The sequence below is a fragment of the Symphalangus syndactylus genome, chromosome 9 (assembly GCF_028878055.3).
Source record: "Symphalangus syndactylus isolate Jambi chromosome 9, NHGRI_mSymSyn1-v2.1_pri, whole genome shotgun sequence".
Lineage (NCBI taxonomy): Eukaryota > Metazoa > Chordata > Mammalia > Primates > Hylobatidae > Symphalangus > Symphalangus syndactylus.
In genome coordinates, this window is record NC_072431.2 from 90,523,293 (window position 1) to 90,546,956 (window position 23,664).

At 38.0% G+C, this 23,664-nt stretch overlaps 1 protein-coding gene across 4 annotated transcripts in view; it reads right to left on the reverse strand.

The window, feature by feature from the left end:
• Positions 1-23,664, reverse strand: part of CDK13 (cyclin dependent kinase 13) — a 147,107-nt gene that overhangs the window by 43,394 nt on the left and 80,049 nt on the right. For all 4 annotated transcript variants that reach the window (XM_055293356.2, XM_055293354.2, XM_055293355.2 and 1 more), the window contains exons 6-7: positions 7,513-7,702; positions 5,670-5,726 (exon numbers count right to left, since the gene is read on the reverse strand). In XM_055293356.2, the coding sequence (XP_055149331.1) occupies positions 5,670-5,726; positions 7,513-7,702 (247 nt within the window). The remainder of the gene's footprint in view (positions 1-5,669; positions 5,727-7,512; positions 7,703-23,664) is intronic.

Here is a 23,664-nt window from a genome sequence, read left to right on the forward strand (position 1 = left end):
TAGATTCACAAAGGCATTCAAGAGCACAGCAAGTTTAGGGAACTACAAATAGTTCAACATTGCTATTATCAGGGGGGCTGGAATGGCAGAAGAACATAAGGGAGAAAGACCAGAGGGCGGAAAAACCAATACAATTCTATTTACAATGGCCTATATGACAAGGTGACTGGAAACCTTTAACTAAAACAGAAAATAAAGGAAAAGGAGTAGACATTTTTCTGGGGAATGAAATAAATAGGTTTTGTAACAAGGTTTAATTTAGGGTACCCAAATCACCTGGGTAGAGATTTCCAATAAACAAAAGGTCTGGAGAACAGAAGAAAGATCAAGGATTGGAATTCAGTTTTGTAAGTATTCAGCAGTAATGTCTCGGATGACATTCCCCCAACAGAAGGAGGGGGGAATTCTTTCCACTTTATCTGCTCAAAAATGAAGACTACTCCATTAGAGCTGAAGGGAGAACAATTTAATCTTGATATTACAGTTAAAAGTCAGTGATCTAAATGAGATCTCATTTCCTGAAGCTTGTTTAATCATATTATTTATTGTCATTCATCTGTTATTAGTAATTTTTTTTATTACCATGCTTCCAATCTTGTCTAGTGATTCTCAGAAGATCCTTTTTATTACCTAGAATCCCCAAAGCTCCCTGCACTCATCTGCATCAGGAGGATCCTCCAGATGAGGATCACCTTCTCCCAGATCAGAATCAACCAAGCACTTACCATGAATGCAGTCAATGTTTTAGGGAACATAAAACACAAAAGAATAAAATATGGTAATACTATCTTCCTCTCTCATTAACACCTTCAACTTTGGGAAAATTTAGTTTTGCTTTCAATAACAATGTTCTGAAAAGCCACTAGATGGCGATACTGCCTTCAAAAAGGTGCGTGCGTTTTCGGAGGGTGGTATTAGTGAGCTAGCATAATACTCTAAGGCCTTTTTCATTTTTCCCTTCTCTTTATTGGATCATCATATGGAAATGTAGTATGCTTTCTAGTTATTGTTTAAAAAACTTTTATTTTGATCACAGTAACATTATTAAAGATACGTTTTTCAGGGCTGGGCACAGTGGCTCACACCTGTAATCCTAGCACTTTGGGAGGCAGAGGTGGGTAGATCATTTGAGGTCAGGAGTTCGAGACCAGCCTGGCCAACATGGTGAAACCCCGTCTCTACTAAAAATACAAAAATTAGCTGGGCGTGGTGGCAGGTGCCTGTAATCCCAGCTACTCAGGAGGCTGAGGCAGGAGAACAGCTTAAACCCGGGAGGCAGAGGTTGCAGTGAGCCGAGATCACACCACTGCACTGCAGCTTGAGTGACAGAGTGAGACTCCGTCTCATAAATAAACAAACAAACAAAGTGTTACATTATAGTTTCTTCTCTAGAAAATGAAGCTAGTTTCAATTAATATGGAAAACATTTTTTCACACAGGACAGTCACATAAAGAGAGAAAGATACTCCATCCTTTTGAAAACCACTGGTGCACTGACTTGGTAAAATAAAAACTAAGAAGAGGGAAACACTGTAGCTGTCAGAAAAACTATACTTAAAAAAACATATACTAAAAGATGAACAGTTAATGAAGAAATGGGGGAAACATCTCTATTCACAAGTTTTAAAGTTCCCAATGCAGAATGGGACAAAGTATAAATACCAATGTTCAAAATGAGAAAATGACTGAAATTTAAGAAACCATTTTCCCCTCTAATTTTAATCCAGTGGTTCTCTTTCTTTCTTCAAAAATAGGCACATGACAGAGTAGATCCACATTGGTCACAGACCCCCAAGTACTAGCTGTAACTCCACCCAGCTTTCCTCAAATTCAAAAAAGGAACATTCAAAATCTAATGAGAGCTGTGGTTGATGCTATTACAGTTGTAAGCTGAAATCTGCTCTATTTACAAACAAAAAACCTTATACAAAATTCTTGAGCACTTCAGTTATTCGATCTATATTAACTACTTAGAAAATAAAAACACTTCAAAGTGACTTTATATTTGCATGAGTATTATAGTAAGGCCCTACCTGGCTCTCTGTTTATAATGAAGCAGAAATATGAATGAAAAATCATTTGTTATATATTTATCTCAAAAAATATCTAGAAAATTTGAGACAATACAATAAATCTGTTAAAGGTAGATTTCTTTTAAAATCAGTATGTTATTAAGGTTCACTAGAGCAATATATGTATTTTAAAGGTATTCCATTATATTAATACTACTCCAAGAGATTCTAAAGAAATCAGAATTATTCTCTTAAAAAAAAAAAGAGAAGTTTTAAAGGAGTATATAAACCCCATAATGATAGGATATTTGCTCTTAAAACAAAATGACAGACTGAATTTTCCTCTTATACATTTAACTGAGCAGACAAATTCAGTATACATTACCTGAAGATGCAAAGTTATGAGACTTTAAAACTCTGGTTCTCTAAACTCAAAATTTCTACATCAATCCAGCAGGGCAACAGGGACCACGGCCCAGTGAACATGCCACACCCCAGCACTCCATTGGAACCCAAATTATATTTTAAAATGAAAATCGATGGGAAAATTGAGCCTGATAATATAAAATTTGGCTTTCTAATTAGCTTTTCTGAAACTATCTATTCCAAATGTGCCCAAATATCTGCATAACAATAATCTATTAGATTAAAATGGTAATTAGCTGTTTTCCATTCCATAGAAAAGGATTTACATAATTAACGACAGACACAAACTTACATTAAGCAAAATCTAACTACAGTGAAATCTCAACCAGCTTAGCAGATAGAATTCTTAATTAACCAGAACTTGCCCAAAATAATAGCCACATTAATTTAGTCATTTATATGCTTCTCAGCTGGGCACGGTGGTTCATGCCTATAATCCCAGCACTTTGGGAGGCCAAGGCAGGCAGATCACTTGTGGTCACAAGTTCGAGACCAGCCTGGCCAACATGGCGAAATCCCGTCTCTACTAAAAAATACAAAAATTAGCTGGGTGTGGTGGTGCGCATCTGTAGTCCCAGCTACTTGGAAGGCTGAAGCTCGAGAATCGCTAGAACCCAGGAGGTGGAGGTTGCAGTGAGCTGAGATCACGCCACTGCACTCCAGCCTAGGCGACAGAGTGAGACTGTCTCAAATAAAATAAAATACGTATGCTTCTTAAACAGCAGAAGAAAAAAATATACTTCAAGTGAAGTTTTGGATCAAGTACACATTCAGATCAATTTTTCCTTTCAACTTCTACCAAGAGGCACTATTATATATGACAGAAAGAATAAAAATTGGGAATTGAAAACTTAACTATACACCCTTGGCTCTGCCAATATTTTTTGATCTTTAAAGTCACTCAACCCTTCACAATAGCCAGGATAGGGAATCAACGTTAAGTGTCCACTAAGAGATGGACAGATAAAGAAAATGTGGCCTGTAATCCCAGCTATCGGGAGGCTGAGGCAGGATAATCACTTGGACTCCAGAGGTGGAGGTTGTAGTGAGCCGAAATTGCACCACTGCACTCCAGCGTGGGCGAAAGAGTGAGACTCTGTCTCAAAAAAAACCAAAACAAAACAAAAAAAGGAAAATGTGGCATATACGCACAATGAAATACTATTCAAGTCTTAAAAAAACAAGGAAATCCTGTCATTTATAACATGGATGAACGTGAAGCGCATTGTGTTACGTGGAATAAGGCAGGCACATAAAGACAAATAACTCATCATTTCACTTATACGTGAAATCTAAAAAACCTCAACTCATAGAGGTAGAGAGTAGAGCTGGTAGTTACCAGATACTGGGCATAGGGAGTATGGGGGGAAGATGCTGGCCTAAGGATATAAAAGTTCAGTTAGACAAATGTAAATTCAAGAGATTTATTGTACAACTTGGCAACTACACTTAATAACAATGTATTCTTGAAAATTGTTGAGAGTAGATTTTTAAGTGTTGGCATACACAAAAAAAATGTGGGGTAATGCATAGTAATTAGCTCGATGTAGCCATTTCACAATGTATACATATTTCAAAATTAAAAAAGGAAAGTAACTCAGCCCTTTCTGGGTCTCAATTCTCTCAAATGCAAAATGAGGGATATAGCTTTTCAGCTTTAAAACAGTTTTAAACTTAAAAAAAAAAAAAAAAAACACTCATACAACCCTTTCCTAAAATAAAATGTTAATTTTAAGTGTAGTAGTTAAAACAAATAAAAACCAAGTAACTCTGGTGAAAGTTGGTACAGAGGACTGGAGGTCCAATCACAAAACCCCATCCACAGAACACTTCCTTTCCTTTCTCTGTCTCTCTCTCTCTGTCTCTCTCTCTCTGTCTGTCTTTCTCTCTTTCCTTCCTCCCTCTCTCCTCCCTTCCTTTCTTTTTTTTTTTTTTTGGAGACAGTCTTGCTGGAGTACAGTGGTGTGATCTCGGCTCACTGCAACCTCCGCCTCCCAGGTTTCAGTGATTCTTGTGCCTCAGCCTCCCAAGTAGCTGGGATTATAGGCGTGCACCACCAAGCCCAGGTATTTTTAGTAGAGATGGGGTTTCACCATGTTGGCCAGGCTGGTCTCCAAGTGCTAACCCTCAAGTGATCCGCCTGCCTCTGCCTCCCAAAGTGCTGGGATTTGTACAAGCATGAGCCACTGCGCCCGGCCCACAGCACACTTTCTGAGGGGTTTCATGGAACTCAAATAGATCCAAAACATATCACTTATAAACCTCTACTCTAGAACACTATATATGGAAAATACTTTCCAGAATTATGTCACAGGCACTGCAAGATTTAAAAAAATAGACTTTTAACTCTGAAAAATTCAAACGAGAGTTTTTGTTTATTCCTTTAACCAGAAAAAAGCAAAGATTAAATGAAAACATCTAGTCCTAAGACTGCAATCAACTGATGTTTCATTATATTAAATTGTGGTGATACTAAAGAAATGACAGAATTGTCATAAAAGAATTTAAAAATTATTTAAATGTATTATTTCAGATATATATATATATGAAAATAAAGACAAGAAAGGAATGGGGTAAATGGACTAAAGATTTATTAAGCCAAATTAATTCCGTATTTTATTTACATAAAACCTACTATTGCATAAAAATATTTTATTTTGAAATCCCACATTAGTTTTAATAAGACAAATCATATTTCACTACCACCAGGCACAAAGAAAGCCAAGTTGGGTATATAATCCAACTTTAGCCAGAAAAGTTCTACCTTTTTGTGTCTTATACACTGAACATCCTCACAACAGTTGGTTTAAATAAAGGGTTCTAGGGAGTTACAAAAACAAAGAACTGTAGATGTAACAATAAAACCTGTCCAAAATAATAACAAAAACAAAGTTTGTAAGTTTAAAAATGCAATTTAAAAGGTTTTCATTAAGAATATTTAATATCTTAATATGCATTAGAAATTTAAGTATAAGTTCACTTCAGTCACACTTAAAGATGTACATTTAAAAAAAATCATTTTTACCTGTGTTAAAGATCAATTTTTAAATTGAGATAATGTATAAAATTACAATAATCAACCCAATATGGTATAAAATTTCAATGTTTTATGTACTAACCATGAAAAGTAAATTTCTCTTTTAAAAAATAAAATTATCAATAAGGTATTCTTAGTATAGCTTCTAATACTAAACTCTAGTATCTACAATATTCATTTGAAGGTATGCTTACCTTTCTTCTGAGCTATATAATCGAGCAAGTCCAAAATCTGCAAGTTTTATCTGCCCTCTGGTGGAAATAAGACAAAATGAACAAAAGGTATTAATTTACTCTAAATTGACAATACACATTTATATTCTATGCCTAGAACTGATTAAAAAAAAATACCCATGTAAACTTTAACTCTGCTCACACTGCAATATCATCAAGGTAATACACAGAAAGGCAAGTAGTGGATAAATTCACAAAACGAGAAAGTAAACAAATCCTTGGATAGTCTTAAAATTATTATAGTAATATGATTATTATAATTACTGTATTATTAGAATAGTATTTTATTACTATTCAGTTCCTATTTAGAAAAGCATACTTCAATGAAAATAAAATGAGATCATTTTTATTACTTAGCAGTAAGACAAATTTCTTGTTCAAGGTAACAGTGCTCAAGAACTAAGTGACATCACTTTTAATCTGTTTAATTCTCCAGTTTTAGAGGGGCTAGGTGCATAGAACACTGTCTTTTAATTAAAAATCAGAACCAGGCATGCCTTATTTAAATTAACAAACAGTACCAATTACAAGAGAATTACCAGGGTTCAAATATAAGCTGTTACAAATCTAAGCTTATTTACCTAAGTTTTAAATATGTGAATGTGTATGCGTGTGTACACACTTCCAAAAAGTTCACTTTACAACTGTGACTTTAAAAAAAATTTTCTAAAATCTATTCTCAACCTAAAGCTGAAATTATATTGCTTATTAGATGATCCATTCACATTACTTATTGGAATAATAGCAAACAGAAAAGTCAACTAAGTATTATTTTATATGCATTACAGATTATTATTGGATTTTTTTTTTTTTTTTGAGACCGAGTCTTGCTTGCTTTGTCACCTAGGCTGGAGTGCAGTGGCACAATCTCAGCTCACTGTAACTCCACTTCTGGGATTCAAGCGATTCTCATTCCTCAGGCTTCCTAGCAGCTGGGATTACAGGCGTGTGCCACCACACCGGGTTTATTTCTGTATTTTTAGTAGAGACAGGGTTTCACCCTGTTGACCAGGCTGGTCTCGAACTCCTGGCCTCAAGTGATCTGCCTGCCTCATCCTCCCAAAGTGTTGGGATTACAAGCTGAGCTGCCCCACCCAGCCACTAACAGCTATTTAACACAACTTTTGAGGTATCCCAAGTTGTAATACTGTTGATTATTTTTATTTTTATTTTTATTTTTGAGCCAGAGTCTCGCTGTGTCACCTAGGCTGGAGTACAGTGGCGTGATCTCAGCTCACTGCAACCTCTACCTCCTGGATTCAAGCAATTCTCATCCTCAGCCTTCTGTGTAGCTGGCATCACAGGCGTGCTCCACCATGCTAGGCTAACTTTTGTATTTTTTTGGTAGAGACAGGGTTTCATCAACGTTGGCCAGGCTGGTCATGAACTCCTGGCCTCAAGTGATCCGCCTGTCTCTACTTCTCAAGGTGCTGGGATTACAGGCGTGAGCCACTGTGGCTGGCCTGATTTTTTAAAATAGTTTGTATAAAGTAAACTAAATTTTAAATCTTTTTTAACATAATCAAAGTGCAACATCATGTAACACTATATCTTTTTTTTATTTTAGAAATTTTAGATTTGGGGGTACATATGCTTGTTGGTGACATGGGTATTACATGTGTAATAGCAGGGGTTAGGCTTCTGGGGTACCCATCACCCAAATGTTGGACACTGTACCTAATAGGTAACTTTCAACGCTCAGCACCCCCGACATTCCCCGCTGCTACAGTTTCCAGTCTATTCTCTCCATGTACATGTCCATGGTAAAACTCATTTTAAATATATATAAAGTTCATACCCATACCTATTATTTAGAAGGATATTGGAACATTTAATATCTCTATGCAAAAAGTTCTTCTTATGACAATAATCCAGACCCTCCATGAGCTGTCTCATAAATGACTTTATGTGATTTTCATTAAAATGAACCAAGCCTGATTCCAGTAGTCCCATCAGATCATGGTCCATATATTCAAACACCAGATAAAATGCACCTAAGAATGAGAATAATTAATACATTAGAAACTTATTCCTACAACTTTTCTAAAAATTCACAATTTTTAACAATAAAAGGCTGGTAGAGGAAGAATTAATCCTTGAAAAGAAGTGTTACTTTGTTACTTTAATAACATTCATCTTTCTCTCTGGACTTAATAACATCAATAAATAAATCCCAAGGAAAACATCGAATCTATTTTCTTCTCCCCCCAAAAAACAGTTACGATTTAAAAAAAAAAAAATCACTCTGCTGTTCTCCATATTGTATAGTTCCTAGGTGTGATTAATGTTTTAGACATCAAATTGTCTCTTAGAAGCTGAATAAAATCAATATAGTTTATAAAAAAATTAAAAGTTGGTAAAAGAACTGCTTTTAATTTAAAAAAAAAGAGTACAGGCCAAGAAAGATGTTAGGTGACTTCTAAATGCCTCAATAAACATGTAATTTAATTCTGTTTATACAGCTCCAGAGTACCTAAAAGCAAGAATTTGAGGAAAAACAATATAATTTGAAATTACAACTTTATTTTATAAAAAACAGCTTAGTCCTGCTACCAAAACCTAAAATAGCACACAGCACACACACACAAACTATACAAACGTACTTATGAGAGACTTAGAAATCCTAAAGGAAACTTACACACAAACTGAATGAGAAATATAATTCATTACATTTGTGAAAAGCAGAAAAACTAACACCAAGACAAAAAAGGCATCTGAACTTGGTTCAGATAAGTTCCTAATTTTTAAAACACAGCAAAGAACTCTTGGTAAACTTCCAACAGAAGGAGTCTTTCTTAAAAGTTTATTATGGTACCTCTCTGAAACCAACAACCAATGTCATATTTAATAGGAAAGGCTGGATATTATGTATGAGATTAAAAAAAAAATTCCTGGTGGCTCATGCCTGTAATCCCAGGGCTTTGGGAGGCCAAGTTGGGCAGATCATGAGGTCAGGAGATTGAGACCATCCTGGCTGACACAGTGAAACCCCGTCTCCACAAAAAAAATTAGCCAGGCATGGTGGTGGGTGCCTGTAGTCCCAGCTACTCAGGAGGCTGAGGCAGCAGAATGGCTTGAACCCGGGAGGCAGAGCTTGCAGTGAGCCAAGATCACGCCACTGCACTCCAGCCTGGGTGACAGAGCGAAACTCCGTCTCAAAAAAAGAAAAATCAATATTCAAAAAGCAAAAGACAGCCGGGCGCTGTGGCTCTTGCCTATAATCCCAGCACTTTGGGAGGCTGAAGTAGGTGGATCATCTGAGGTCAGGAACACGAGACCAGCCTGGGCAACATGTCGAAACCCTGTCTCTACAAAAACTACAAAAATTAGCCTGGCGTAGTAGTGTGTTATCTTAGTCCCAGCTACTCGGGGGACTTAAGTAGGAGGATGGCTTGAGCCCAGGAGGTAGAGGTTGCAGTAAGCTGAGATTGAGCCACTGTACTCCAGCTGGGCAATAGAGCCAGACCTTGTCTCAAAGAAGAAGAAGAAAAAAAGAGAGCAAAATACTTCATATATGAAGCAACAATTCACCAGAAAATAAAATTTAAATGACTTCACAATAGAAAAAAATTACTACTAATGACCAGGACTAAACTTTAACAAGAATTATACAAAACTGGGCGAGGCGTGGTGGCTCACGCCTGTAATCCCAACACTTTGAGAGGCCAAAGTGGGCGGATCACCTGAGGTCAGGAGTTACCGAGACCAGTCTGGCCAACATAGTGAAACCCCATCTCTACTAAAAATACAAAAATTAGCCAGGCATGGTGGCGTGCACCTGTAATCCCAGCTGCTCCAGAGGCTGAGGCAGAAGAATCACTTGACCCAGGGAGGCGGAGGTTGCAGTGAGCCGAGGTGGTGCCACTGCACTCCAGCCTGTGCAAAAGAGCAAGATTCCATCTCAAAAAAAAAAAAAAAAAAAATTATACAAAATTCATTAATAAACACCAAATTGTAAAACTGTGTATTTTTTTCTCTTTTTTTTTTTTTTTTTTTTTTTTTTTTTTTTTTTTTTTGAGACAGGGTCTCACTCACTCTGTCGCCCAGGCTGGAGTACAGTGGCACCATCACAACTCACTGTAACCCTGACCTCCTAGCTCAAGTGATCTTCCTACCTCAGCCCTCCAAGTGTAGTTGGGGTCATGGGCTCTAACCACCACATCTGGCTAGTTTTTCTGTTTGTTTTATTTCTGGTAGAGATGGGGTCTCTTTATGTTACCCAGGTTAGTCTTGAATTCCCCGACTCAAGAGATCCTCCTACCTTGGCTCCCAAAGTGCTAGATTACAGGTTTGAGGCACCGTGCACATATAAAACTGTATTTTAAAGCAATTTCAATAAAAAGACCAATGGTTTTTCTCTTTTGTCACCAGGAGTGAGGAGACTTAACTTGACAAAATAATTCTAAAATTATCCTTGAAGAAAACAAACCAGAGTACTAGCCAAAACATTTCTGAAAATAAACACTTGCCCTACTAGAAATTAATATGACCTGTGTCATACTGTAGGGACTGACAGAATAGTGGAAATAATACACACCAGAAAACAAATCCCAGTTATATATCTAATAATTATAAAAATAGCCAATTTAAGTCAGTGAAGAAAGAATAGATAAAATAGTGTTTTGACAAACGTATAATCCCACAAGGAGGTGGACAGTTGTATCAAAGAAAAATGCAATAAAAAGCTAACACATTTCAATTCACTAAATGAAAATGTAGAAGTACTGCCTAAGGAAACAATATGGAAGAAAGATAAAAGGCAAATGATGGCTGCGCATGGTAGCTCACGCCAGTAATCCCAGCATTTTGGGAGATTGGGGTGAGAGGACTGCTTGAGGCCAGGGGTTTGAGACTAGCCTGGGGCGACATGGAGAGATCCTGTCTCTACAGAAATTTAAAAATTAGCCAGGTGTGGTAGTGCACACCTGTAATTCTAGCTACTTGGGGGGCTGAGGCAGGAGACTACTTGAGTCCCAGAGTTTGGAGTCGGTGGCTGCAGGGCCACTGCATTCCAGCCTGGGTGACAGAAGGAGACAGACCCAGTCTCAAAAAAAAAAAAAAAGAGGGCTGGGCACGGTGGCTCACATCTGTAATCCCAACACTTTGGGAGGCCGAGGTGGGTGGATCGCTTGAGGCCAGAAGTTTTGAGACTAGCCTGGACAACATGGTAAAATCCCGTCTCTGCTAAAATACAAAAAAACAGCCAGATGTGGGGCACATGCCTGAAATCCCAGCTACTCGGGAGGCTGAGGTGGGAGGATCACCTAAGCCTGGGAGGTCAAGGTTGCAGTTAACTGTGATTGTGCCACTGCACTCCAGCCCGGGTGATAGAGTGAACCCTGTCAAAAAAAAAAAAAAAAAAGAAAAGGACAAACTGGAGAAGTATCTATAACATATACTAGATTAATATCCTTAATATAAAATGAGACCCTATAAAATCAATACAAAAACGGTTGGGTGTGGTGGCTCACGCCTGTTATCCCAGCACTTTGGGAGGCCGAGGCGGGCGGATCACTTCAGCTCAGGAGTTCGAGACCAGCCTGGCCAACATGGTGAAACCCCATTTCTACTAAAAATACAAAAAAGATTAGCTGGGCTTGGTGGTACATGCCTGTACTCCCAGCTACTCAGGAGGCTGACGCAGGAGAATCACTTGAACCCGAGAGGCGGAGGTTGCAGTGAGCCGAGATCGCGCCAGCCTGGGAGACAGACCAAGATCTCAAACAACAACAACAACAAAAGAATCAGTACAAAAAAATACCAATCCCACAACAGAAAATAAGAAATCAAATGAATTGTCAATATGCAAAAGAATGCCTATGTCCAAAAAACACATGAAAAATATTTAATCGCATTACTAAACAAAATATACAAATCAAAGCAACTGTATACCACTTTTAAATTGCATACTCTTTCACGTGGCAAGATTGCAAAGATTTAGCTGTAAGCATGATCACTAAAGCAATGTAATAATAAAACACTTAAAAACAAAACAATACGTCAAAAAAGTTCTTCTGGTATATCTTATGCCACTCCATGTAACTTTGAAAAATGTTGTAGAAGTGTGATTATTGATGTGGAAATGTACTGAGCATGCTGAGTAAAAGTAAGTCAATTATCAAATATATACATACCACTATTTCTGCTGTTATTTAACATTATATTGGTGGCATTATTTAACCCAGAAAGATAAAAGAAGGCATTAATAGTTGCATGGTCCAATACAGTAGCTACTAGCCACTAGCCACATGTGGCTACTGAGCTCTTGAAATGTGGCTAGTTAAAAAATGCTATGAGTTCTGGTATGACTTTGAGAATTATTAAAAGTATATAGAAAAAAATTAAAAATAAAAATGCTATGAGTGCAAAACACACACTGAATTTTGAAGACAGTACAAAATAAAAGAATATAAAATATCTCAATAATTTGTGGTCTTGATTACATACTGAAATAATCTATTAGATACATTGGGTTAAATGTATTATTTGTTTAGTTGGTTTTTTTGAGACAGAGTCTCACTCTGTTGCCCAGGCTGGAGTGCAGTGGCACGATCTTGGCTCACTGCAACCTCTGCCTCCCAGGTTCAAGTGATTCTCATGCCTCAGCCTCCCAAGCAGCTGGGATTACTGGTGTGCACCACCACTCCTGGCTAATTTTTGTATTTTTAGTAGAGATGGGGTTTCACAATGTTGGCCAGGCTGGTCTCGAACTCCAAACCTCAGGTGATCCACCCACCTCGGCCTCCCAAACAGCTGGGATTACAGGCATGAGCCACCGCGCCTGTGTTAAATACGTTATTAATATTAATTTCAACCTGTTTCTTTTTTTAAAATGAAGTTACCAGATGATTTTAAATTAAAATACAATGGCTCACATTCTATTTCCATTAAACAGCACTGAATTCGAGATTTAAGAATTGACATAGGAAAGCTAAAACTATCTTTAAATGAAGGTAAGTTTTTGGCCTCCGGAGAGCCATAAACACTCAATGACAACAAAAAAAATTATTACACACAGTTAAACAGGTTAAAAAAGCAGAATATTACATATAGTAGTCACTAACATCAACCTCCAGTTAAAATATAAAACGGAAGACCCCATTAGTAATAGCTAATCAATTAATTAAATTTAAAAAGCTCACATAAGAAATGTGAGAAATCCTTTAAACTATAAACACTCTTACAAGACAGAAAAGTACACATGAGCAAACGGACAGCAGGGCTAAACATGATAAAGATGTTAATTATCCCTATGTTAGTTTATAAAGTAGACACAGCCCAATTTTTCACGATACTTATTGGTTGTTTTTCTGTAATGTATATCCACATAGAAAAATAATTAAGAATAGCGAAGTAACACCTGAAAGAGAAAGGGGGTATGTGTATACACTACCAGATATTAAACCAGTATACATTTCCATCATTAAAAAGTGTGATACTGGTAAATAAACATGAAATAAAACAGAAAATTCAGAAATACATCCACATACACATGGACCTTTACTATATGATAAAGACGGCATATCAATTCAGTGGGGAAAAGATGGACTTTTTAATTGGTGGTATTGGGATAACTGAATAGCCAGAAAAAGATAAAACTTGTCTGTCTCTCACACTATACACCAGCATAAAAAGCAAATGAATCTACAAAATTACAAAAAATTAGCCAGGTGTGGTGGTGGGTGCCTGTAATCCCAGCTACTGGGGAGGCAGAGGCAGAAGAATTGCTTGAACCTGGGAGACAGAGGTTGCAGTGAGCTGAGATCGTGCCATTGCAATCCAGCCTGGACAACATGAGCGAAACTCGGTCTCAAAAAAAAAAAAATAATAATAATAAGCAAATGAATCAGTTATCTAAAATTTTTTAAAGAACCATAAAAGTACTTTAAAGAAAAACACAGAATTCCTTAATAACCTAAGAGTAGAAAAAGAGTTCCAACTAGGAATCAAGAAATAATTTATACCAAGAAATAATAAATATGACTATGTAAAAATAAAAATCCTCTGCATGGCTAAAAATACCACAAGCGAAATTAAAAGAATATAGCAACCTGGAAAAAAATTAGCTGCAACTTATACTGCAGAGTGATTATTAGTATCAACTACAGTCCAAGCATGGTGGCTCACACCTGTAATCTCAGTACTTTGGGAGGCTGAGGCAGGTGGATCACTTGAGGTCAGAAGTTCAAGACCAGCCTGGCTAACATGGTGAAACTCTGTCTCTACTAAAAATACAAAAATTAGCCAGGCATGGTGGCTCATGCCTATAATCCCAGCTATTCAGGAGGCTGAGGCATGAGAATCACTTGAACGCAGGAAGTGCAGGTTGTAGTGAGCTGAGATCCTGCCACAGCACTCCCGCCTGGGTGACAGAGACTCTGTCGCAAAAAAAAAAAAAAAAAAAAAATTAGCCGGGCATGGTGGTGGGCACCTGTAATCTTGGCTACTTGGGAGGCTGAGTCAGGAGAATCACTTAACCCAGGAGGTGGAGGTTGCAGTGAGTCGCAATCGCGCCACTGCACTCCTGCACTCCAGCCTGGGCAACAAACCAAGACTCTCTCTCTCTCTCTCTCTCTATCTGTATATATAAATAAAATTAAAAGTCTCTAAATTAGGGGCAAAAAAGATCAACGACCTTACAAAAAGTGAGAAAAAGAGACAATTAGCTCATCCGAAAAAAGAGCAAAGTGCCCCTAAGTGAATGCAAAGTTAGAAACTCTCTAAATTAGGGGGAAAAAAGATCAACGACCTTACAAAAAAGTGAGAAAAAGAGATAATTAGCTTATCTGAAAAAAGAGCGAAGTGCCCCTAAGTGAATGCAAAATAGCTTAATCTTGCTCATAATAAAAATTTATGGCCAGGCACGGTGGCTCACGCCTATAATCCCAGCACTTTGGGAGGCTGAGGTGGGCGGATCACCTGAGGTTGGGAGATTGAGACCAGACTAACCAACATGAAGAAACCCCGTTTCTGCTAAAAATACAAAATTAGCCAGGCATGGTGGTGCATGACTGTAATCCCAGCTACTCGGGAGGCTGAGGCAGGAGAATCGCTTGAACCCAGGAGGCAGAGGATGTGGTAAGCCAAGATCATGCCATTGCACTCCAGCCTGAGCAACAAGAGTGAAACTCTGTCTCAAAATAAATATAAATTAATTAATTAATTTCCCAAACTAAAACCTGACCAAGATACTAAATTGACAAAAATCTAAAAGTAGAACTCCAGAGTCTACTGACAAAGCAGTAAGGAACACTTTCATACATTGGTAGTAGAAATACACAAATACAAGTCCTCTGGAGAGAAATTTGGCAATATCTAGCTAAATCACGTTCAGTATTTCCCTTTGACTTAACAATCCCAATTCTAGGAACTTGTACCAAAAATTCACTGGCCAAAATACAAAATGATGTATGCATAGGGCTATTCAATGCAGCATTATTTACACAATGAAAATATCTATCATTAGGAAACTAACTGAATAAACTATAGTATACCCACACAGTCCAGTGCCTCCAAGCAATGCATGATTTTTGTCTACTAACAAAATGATTTTTGTCTACTAACATGGAGTAAACTTCAGCATATATGGTTAAATGAAAAGAAAAAGGTACAGCAGAGCACTTACAACATTGCTACCTTTTTTTATATATATAAAAAAAGGGAATGTGAATATGTACAAAAGAAACATTGGAGGATGAAACAAACATTTAAAATAGTTATCCATGGGTAAGGGAGAGAACAAGAAAAAGAAGAATGGAAGTGACACTATTCTGAATGTACCTGTTTTATAGTTTAGAGTTTGAAACCAAGTAAATGTTTTATATAATTAAAATACATCATTAAATCAAAAAGGGAAAAAAAGCAATCCCTGAAAAACTGGAAACATATCCACCTTTAGGTGGATTTATGTTTATCAAATTGGTTGCATGAACTGTCTACAATACAGTATACTGACTATATACAGCTGGAGGGTATATTTTAAGGACAAAAAGAATCACTAAGAAATCTTAAAATGCATTCAGTAGTCTTGTTAGTAATTAATATTAGCATTGTTACTTTGAAATTATTACATGTATATGGTAGAACAAAGCAAGCTATGTTAATATTTTAGGAACCAGGGCTTTTAGTTTACAAGAAAGATAAGGTCAAAGATGTATAAATCCTGTACTCTGAAATTGAAACTGAAATCATCTACAGTAGCCAGCCTCCAAAATGGTCCTAAATGATCCTCACTATCTGGCATCCATGCCATGCCATGCCACAGTGATTCAAGGATGGTCTGCGTGACCAACAGAATATTGGAGAGTGAATAATGCGACTTCCAAGTCTAGGTCATAAAGACAATGCAGCGTCTACCTTACTTTTTTAGATCATTCAACCTGGGAGAAGCCAGCCACCAAGGCTGTCAGGATATTTAAGCAACTTTGTGGAAGGCCCATGTAAAGAATAAGTGAGACCTCCCACCAAGAGAACAACTTGCTAGCCATGTGAAGGAGCCACCTTGGAAGTGGATTCTCCAACCCGAGTCAAGCCTTCTGATGACTACAACCCTAGCTAACATCTCACTGCAATCTTATGAGAGACCCCAAACCAAAACTGCCAAGCCAAGATGCTCCCAAATTCCTGCCCACAGAAACTTCAAGATATAGTAGCTTCCACCATAATCTTTTAAGTACAACTGCCAAAGAATTGAATTTGTATCTAAATAAACTTCTGGATTTAATTACTATTTAGAGGAAATAAGAGAGAGAGAAGAACAAGCTAACTAACACCCAAAGGAAGCATCTGGCCAAACTGAAAATGCAGTCTACTCTCCAATAAATAAATGGAATAAAATGTTTAAAAGGCAAGAAGAGCTACTATAAATTATGAGACTTAAAATATTAATTAACATGAATAACACGCCATCTTGTTTGCATCCAGGTTCAAACAAAGCAGCTATAAAAAACATTTTTGAGACAACTGGCTAAACGTGAATGTAGATCATTAGATGACATAAAATTATGGCTGATTTTGTTAACTATAAGGTCTCTTTTCTTTTTAAATATAAGTACAATTTCATTATCTATTGTCTCTCGATAATCAAAGACTTTTATAATACAATGAGCCTGAGATTCACTTAAAAATAATCCAGAAGTTTTTTTTTTTTTTTAAGCGGACAGGGATAAATAAATTTAGCAAAATGTGTTAACTATAAAAGTGAAGGATGGGGACACTGGGGTTCATTATACTATTTCCTCTACTTTTATTTTTATATTTTATTTTATTTTAATTTAATTTAATTTAATTTAATTTTGAGACGGAGTCTCGCACTGTCACCCAGACTGGAGTGCGTGATCTCAGCTCACTGCAGCCTCTGCCTCCCAGGTTCAGGCGATTTTCCTGCCTCAGCCTCCAGATTAGCTGGGATTACAGGTGCCTGCCACCACACCTGGCTAATTGTTGTACTTTTGGTAGAGACAGGGTTTCGCCATGTTAGCCAGGCTGGTCTCAAACTCCTGATCTCATCTACTTTCAGATGTTTGAATATTTTAGTAATAATGAGTCTCTTAAAAAAGGCTTTGAAATTATTACATTGAATTAAGAGATAAATTTCATGTTCCTATATTTTAAAACTGGTTTATACTTTTTATCAAGGTTTTATATGTGTGTGTGTGTGTGTGTATGTATATATATAATTTATTTATTTATTTAGAGACAGGGTCTCACTCTGTTGCCCAGGCTGGAGTGCAGTGGTACAATCTTGCCACCACTTCCTAGGCTCAAGTGCTCCTCCTCCTGCCTCAGCCACCCCAGTAGCTGGGACTAAAGGTGTGTGCCACCATGCTTGGCTAATTTCTGTAATTTTTTATAGAGATGAGGTCTTACTATATCACCCAGGCTGGTCTCAAACTCCTGGGCTCAAGCTATCCTCCTGCCTTAGCCTCCTGAAGTGCTGGGATTATGGGTGTAAGCCAAGGTTATATATTTACATAGTTTAAAGCAGTGATTCCCAACCTTTTTGGCACCAGGGACCAGTTTCATGGAAGATAATTTTTCCATGGACTGGGGATGGGGGGATGGGTGGGTGGAGGGATGGTTTTGGGATGATTCAAGTGCATTACATTTCTTGTATACTTTATTTCTATTGTTATTACATTGTAACATATAATGAAATAGTTATACAACTCACCATAATGTACAATCAGTGGGGGCCCTGAGCTGGTTTTCCTGCAACTAGATGGTCCCACCTGGGGGTGATGGGAGACAGTGACAGATCATCAGACATTAGATTCTCATAAGGAGTGCACAACCTAGATCCCTTGCATGTGCAGTTCACAATAGGGTTTGTGCTCCTATGAGAATCTAATGCTGTCACTGATCTGACAGCAGGAAGAGCTCAGGCAGTTATGGGAGCTATGGGGAGCCACTGTAAATAGAGACGAAGCTTCACTCGCTCACCTGCCACTCACCTCCTGCTGTGTGGCCCAGTTCCTAATCAGCTACAGACCAGTACCTGTCCATGGCCTGGGGGCTGGGAAACCCTGGTTTAAGGCAATGTTTTTCAAACTGTGGGTCATGCAAGCAACTGAGTAGGTCATGACCTGCATTTTTAAAAACATTTTTATATTGCTTCATATTTTTCCTATATTGCATTTAAAAATTAATAAAATCATATGTAATGTAGTTGTGGAACTATAACATGCCACATAAAATTTCATTATGGTAGGAAATCTGATATATATATACATATCCTTAGAAAAATATTAGTATCAAAATCCTAAGAGGAGTTTATCTGTGTGAACAGATAAGTGATTTTTACTTTCTCTTATGCTGCAATTTTCTAACTTTTTCAGAAAGTACAATTTTAAGAAATATTATCGCCAGGCACGGTGGCTCATGCTTGTAATCCCAGCACTTTGGGAGGCCAAGGCGGGCGGATCACGAGGTCAGGAGATCGAGACCACGGTGAAACCCCATCTCTACTAAAAATACAAAAAAAAAAATTAGCCGGGCGTGGTGGTGGGCGCCTGTAGTCCCAGCTACTCGGAGAGGCTGAGGCAGGAGAATGGCGTGAACCCGGGAGGCGGAGCTTGCAGTGAGCCGAGATCGCGCCACTGCACTCCAGCCTGGGCGACAGAGCGAGACTCCGTCTTAAAAAAAAAAAAAAAAAAAGAAATATTATCAATTGTGCCTAATAGATTAATAAGGGGAACAGCAAATAACCCAACTGAAAGTAAATGTCAATGTCCACAAATAAAAAATCCAGAGAGGAAATTATAATGTTAATAAACATATGTAAGATGCTCCATACCTCACCAGTTTTCAAGAAAGTACTAATCAAAGCAATGATGAGATACCATTCTCTTCTATCAGACTGACAACATCCAGTAAGAGCCAAAGAAAGGAAACTCATACACTGCTATGTTTGGGCAAAGTAATCAGACAATATGTATTATTAAAAATACAAATATCCTTTGACTTAGCTATCCCACTTTTAAGAGTAAATGTAAAGAAATAACAGCACTAGTATGCAAATATACATGTACAAGAATATTTTTAGCAGTACTATTTATAATGGAAAAAAGCTGAGAAAACTTGAATGTCCATCAATAAACAAAAGGTTGAATAAATCTAGTATATCCATATTATAGTACATTATGCAGCTAGAGATATGTTATAATCTTTAATAAGAAAAGTAAAATATAGAAAAAAATTAGCCCTGCGGACGACCGGTTTCTGGTCTGGAATTTAAGGAGTTAAAAACTGCCATTCCATACTCAAAATAAAGGAAAAGCAAAGGTGAAAAGCAACAACTCTTCTTAAAGCCATCGCAGAAATTGGAGTCACAGGGCAAACCACTGCCCCCAAAATTAGAGAGAAAGGCAGGCAGGTACAGGATACAGAGAACCACAACTTACAACTGCAGAAAGCTCCTTGGGAGCCATTACCAAGGTAGGAAAGCCTAACCCAAGATGGAGGTTCAGTGTGAACAAGTTTTAATTAAAAACTACAGCAGGCCCCTGTCTGAGAGGCCTCCACATTTTGTCAGTTTTTAACAACCAGAAGCCCTGCCAGATTATCATAGTGAAGATCAGAAAAAAATATGTAGTTATGATGAAATATGCCCAGAGCATTCTGTCCTTAACAAGGCCTGACTTCAAGAGAAATTATCAGAGCCTAACCTACCAGGGTTCCACCAGAGCCTTACCAATCTAGAAGGGAAATATTCAACTCCAGAGCATTCTAGCCTTAGACTTAGGGTAATGAAATACCCAATACCAGCATCCTCTAGCACTCCTGTCTCACTGCAGGGAAAAATCAAAACTTAGAAGTACTTGTGGAGACTACAGACTAGGGGCACCACAGGTTCACTAACAGACTGAGAACAAATCTTTAGGCTATATAACACTACCCTCCCTCTATACCTTACCACTATACAAATATGGCTCCTGTATACTAAGTGGAGAATACAACTAAACAAACTGCACACCTCAGACCTTATTTAAGAAGAAATTCCAGAGAAATGAAAAGACAACAGGGGAGACAAAAACACGAACACTAGAGGAAATTTTGGCCTCTGATACTTACAGGTACAGCGAACAGTGAACACAGCCTAACCCCTAGCCAGATAAACACAAAACCTTACACTAAAGGCCTATTTACCTCAGTTCCTTCTATACCATGTACTATGTCTGACTTTCAATGAAAAATTTTAAAGCATGCTAAAACACAGTTTGAAGAAACAAAGTAAGCATCAGAGTCAGACTCAGATATAGCAGAAATATTGGCATTATCAGACTACTAATTTTTTTAAAGCTCTAATTAATATTCCTAGAGCTCTAATAGAAAAAAGGTGGACAAAATGCAAAAGCAGAGAAATGGAAACTCTAAGAAAGAATCAAAGGACAATGTTCAGGCCAGGCATGGTGGCTCACGCCTGTAATTCCAGCACTTTGGGAAGCTGAGGTGGGCAGATCATCTGAGGTCAGGAATTCAAGACCAGCCTGGCCAACATGGTGAGACCCCATCTCTACTAAAAATACAAAAATTAGCTGAACATGGTGGCTCACACATATAATCCCAAGTACTCTCTATGAGGAAAATAACAAAACTCTAATGAAAGAAATCGAATGAAGAGAAATTCCATGCACATAGACTCCACATTGTCAAGATGTCAGTTCTTTCCCAACTTGCTGTATGCATTTAAAGCAATCCCAATCAAAATCCCAGCAAGTTATTGTGTGGATTATCAACAAATTGATTCTAACGTTTATATAGATAGTGAAAGATTCAGTGTAGCAAGAAAACATTTTATGAGAGCAAAGTTAGAGGGCTGACACTATCCAACTTTAAGACTGACCATAAAGCTACAGTAATTAAGACAGTATGGTATCAGTGGAAAAAAAAAAACATAACTAGACTAATAAAACAGAATACAAAAGCTCAGAAATGCATCCATTAAAAAAACAGTCAACTGATCTTTGATAAAGGAGTCAAAGCACTTCAATGGAGAAAGGATAGTCTTTTCAGCAACTGCTGCTTAAACAAGGGGACACCAACACGTGAACAAAATGAATTTAGACACAAACCTTATACCTTTCACAAAAATTAACTCAAAATGGATCATAAACTTGAGCGTAAACTGCAAAACTAAATTTCTAGAACATAGAAGAAAATCTAGGTGACCTTGAGTTTGGCAATGACATTTTATGTAAGACACCAAAATTACAATATGTGAAAAGAAGAAACTAATATGTTGGATAGTGTTAAAATTTAAAACTTCTGCTCTTTGGCAGGGTGCAGTGGCTCATGCCCATAATCCCAGCACTTTGGGAGAACAAGGCGTACAGATTGCTTGAACCCAGGAGTTCGAAACCAGCCTGGGCAACATGGCAAAACCCTGTCTCTCCAAAAGATACTTTTTAAACCATACAAAAATTAGCCAGGCGCAGTGGCATGCGCCTTTAGTCCCAGCTACTCAGGAGGCTGAGGTGGGAAGACCGCTTAAGCCTGTGGGGAAGAGGCTGCAATGAACCAAAGTCACACCACTGCACTCCAGGCCTGGGTGACAGAGCAGGACCAAAAACAAAACAAAACAACCAAAGAACAACTTCTGCTCTTCAAAAGACACTGCTAAGAAAACGAAAAGACAAGTCAGACTGGGAGATTGGTATCCACTGGGCATGGTGGCTCACGTCTACAATCCTAGCACTTTGGGAAGCCGAAGCAGGAGGATAGCTTGAAGGCAGGAATTGGAGACTAGCCTGGGCAACATAACAAGACCCCATTTCTCCAAATAATAATAATAATAATAATAATAATAAATTAGCCGAGCTTGGTGGTGAGTGCCTGCGGTCCCGGCTACTCAGGAGGCTGAGGCAGGAGGATCACTTGAGACTGAGAGTTTGAGGCTGCAGTGAGCCACGATTGTGCCCGCACACTCCAGCATGGATGACAGAGCGAGATCCTGTCTCCAAAATGAAAGAAAAAAGAAAACAAACAGCCCAATTAAAAAGAAGGCAAAACATTTGAACAGACATCTCACCAAAGAAGATATACCAATGGCAAATAAGCAAGTGAAAAAATGCTTAATATCATATTTCTTTTCTTTTTTCCTTTTTTTTTTTTTTTTTTTTTTGAGACAGAGTCTCACTCTGTTGCCCAGGATGGAGCACAGCGGCATGATCTCGGCTCACTGCAGCCTCTCCCCCTAGGTTGAAGCAAGTCTCCTGCCTCAGCCTCCCAAGTAGCAGGGTCTGCAGGCACATGCCACCACGTCCAGTTAATTTTTGTATTTTTAGTAGTGACCGGGTTTCACCATGTTGGCCAGGCTGGTCTTGAACTCCTGACCTCAAGTGATCTGCCCACCTTGGCCTCCCAAAGTGCTGGGATTACAGGCATGAGCCACCACACCCGGCCTTAACGTCATATTTCATCAGAGAATGGCAAATTAAAACAACAATAAGATACCAATACATATCTATTAGAATTGCAAAAATCCAAAACATGACAACACCAAATGCTGGTAAAAATGTGAAACAACACAAACTTTCATTTATTGCTTATGCAGACACTATGGAAGACAGTTTGGCAGTTTCTTAAAAGGTAAACATTCTCTTACCATATATAATCCATCAATCCCTGGTGTTTACCCAAAGGAGCTGAAACTTAACACAAAAACCTGCATACAAATATTTATTCATAACTGTCAAGACTTGGAAGTACCCAAAATATCCTTCAGTGGGTGAATGGTTCAACAAACTGTGGTACACCCATACAATGGAATATTTTGAGTGAAAAAATAACTGAGTTATAAAGCCACAAAAGACAAGGAGGAACTTTAGGTGCATACTGTTAAGTAAAAGAAGCCAATCTGAATAGTCTACATATTGTATGATTCCAACTAGATGACATTCTAAAAAGGCAAAACTATGGATAAAGTTTAAAAAAAAAAAATCAGTGACAGCAAGCAGAAACTCACACCTGTAATCCCAGCACTTGGGGAGGCCAAGGCAGGCGGATCACTTGAGGTCAGGAGTTGCATACCGGCCTGGCCAACACAACAAAACCCCATCTGTACTAAAAATACAAATTAGCCAAGCATGGTGGTGCACACCTGTAATCCCAGCTGCTCAGGAGGCTGAGGTTGCAGTGAGCTGAGATGGCACAACTGCACTCCAGCCTGGGTGTCAGAGCAAGACTCTGTCTCAAAAAAAAAAAAAAAAAAAAAAAAAAAAAAAAATCAGTGGTTGCTAGAGTTGCAGGGTTGGGGAAGGATGAACACAGGACTTTTAAAGCAGAAAAACTATTCTGTTTATTTTTGTGTCACTCTCAGATTCTCTGTGTCTTTGCATGCCAGATTGCCTGAATGACTGTTTCTCTCTCTCTCTCTCTCTCTATACACACACACACACACACACACAATCTATATATACACATAAATATACACACACACATATATACACACATATAT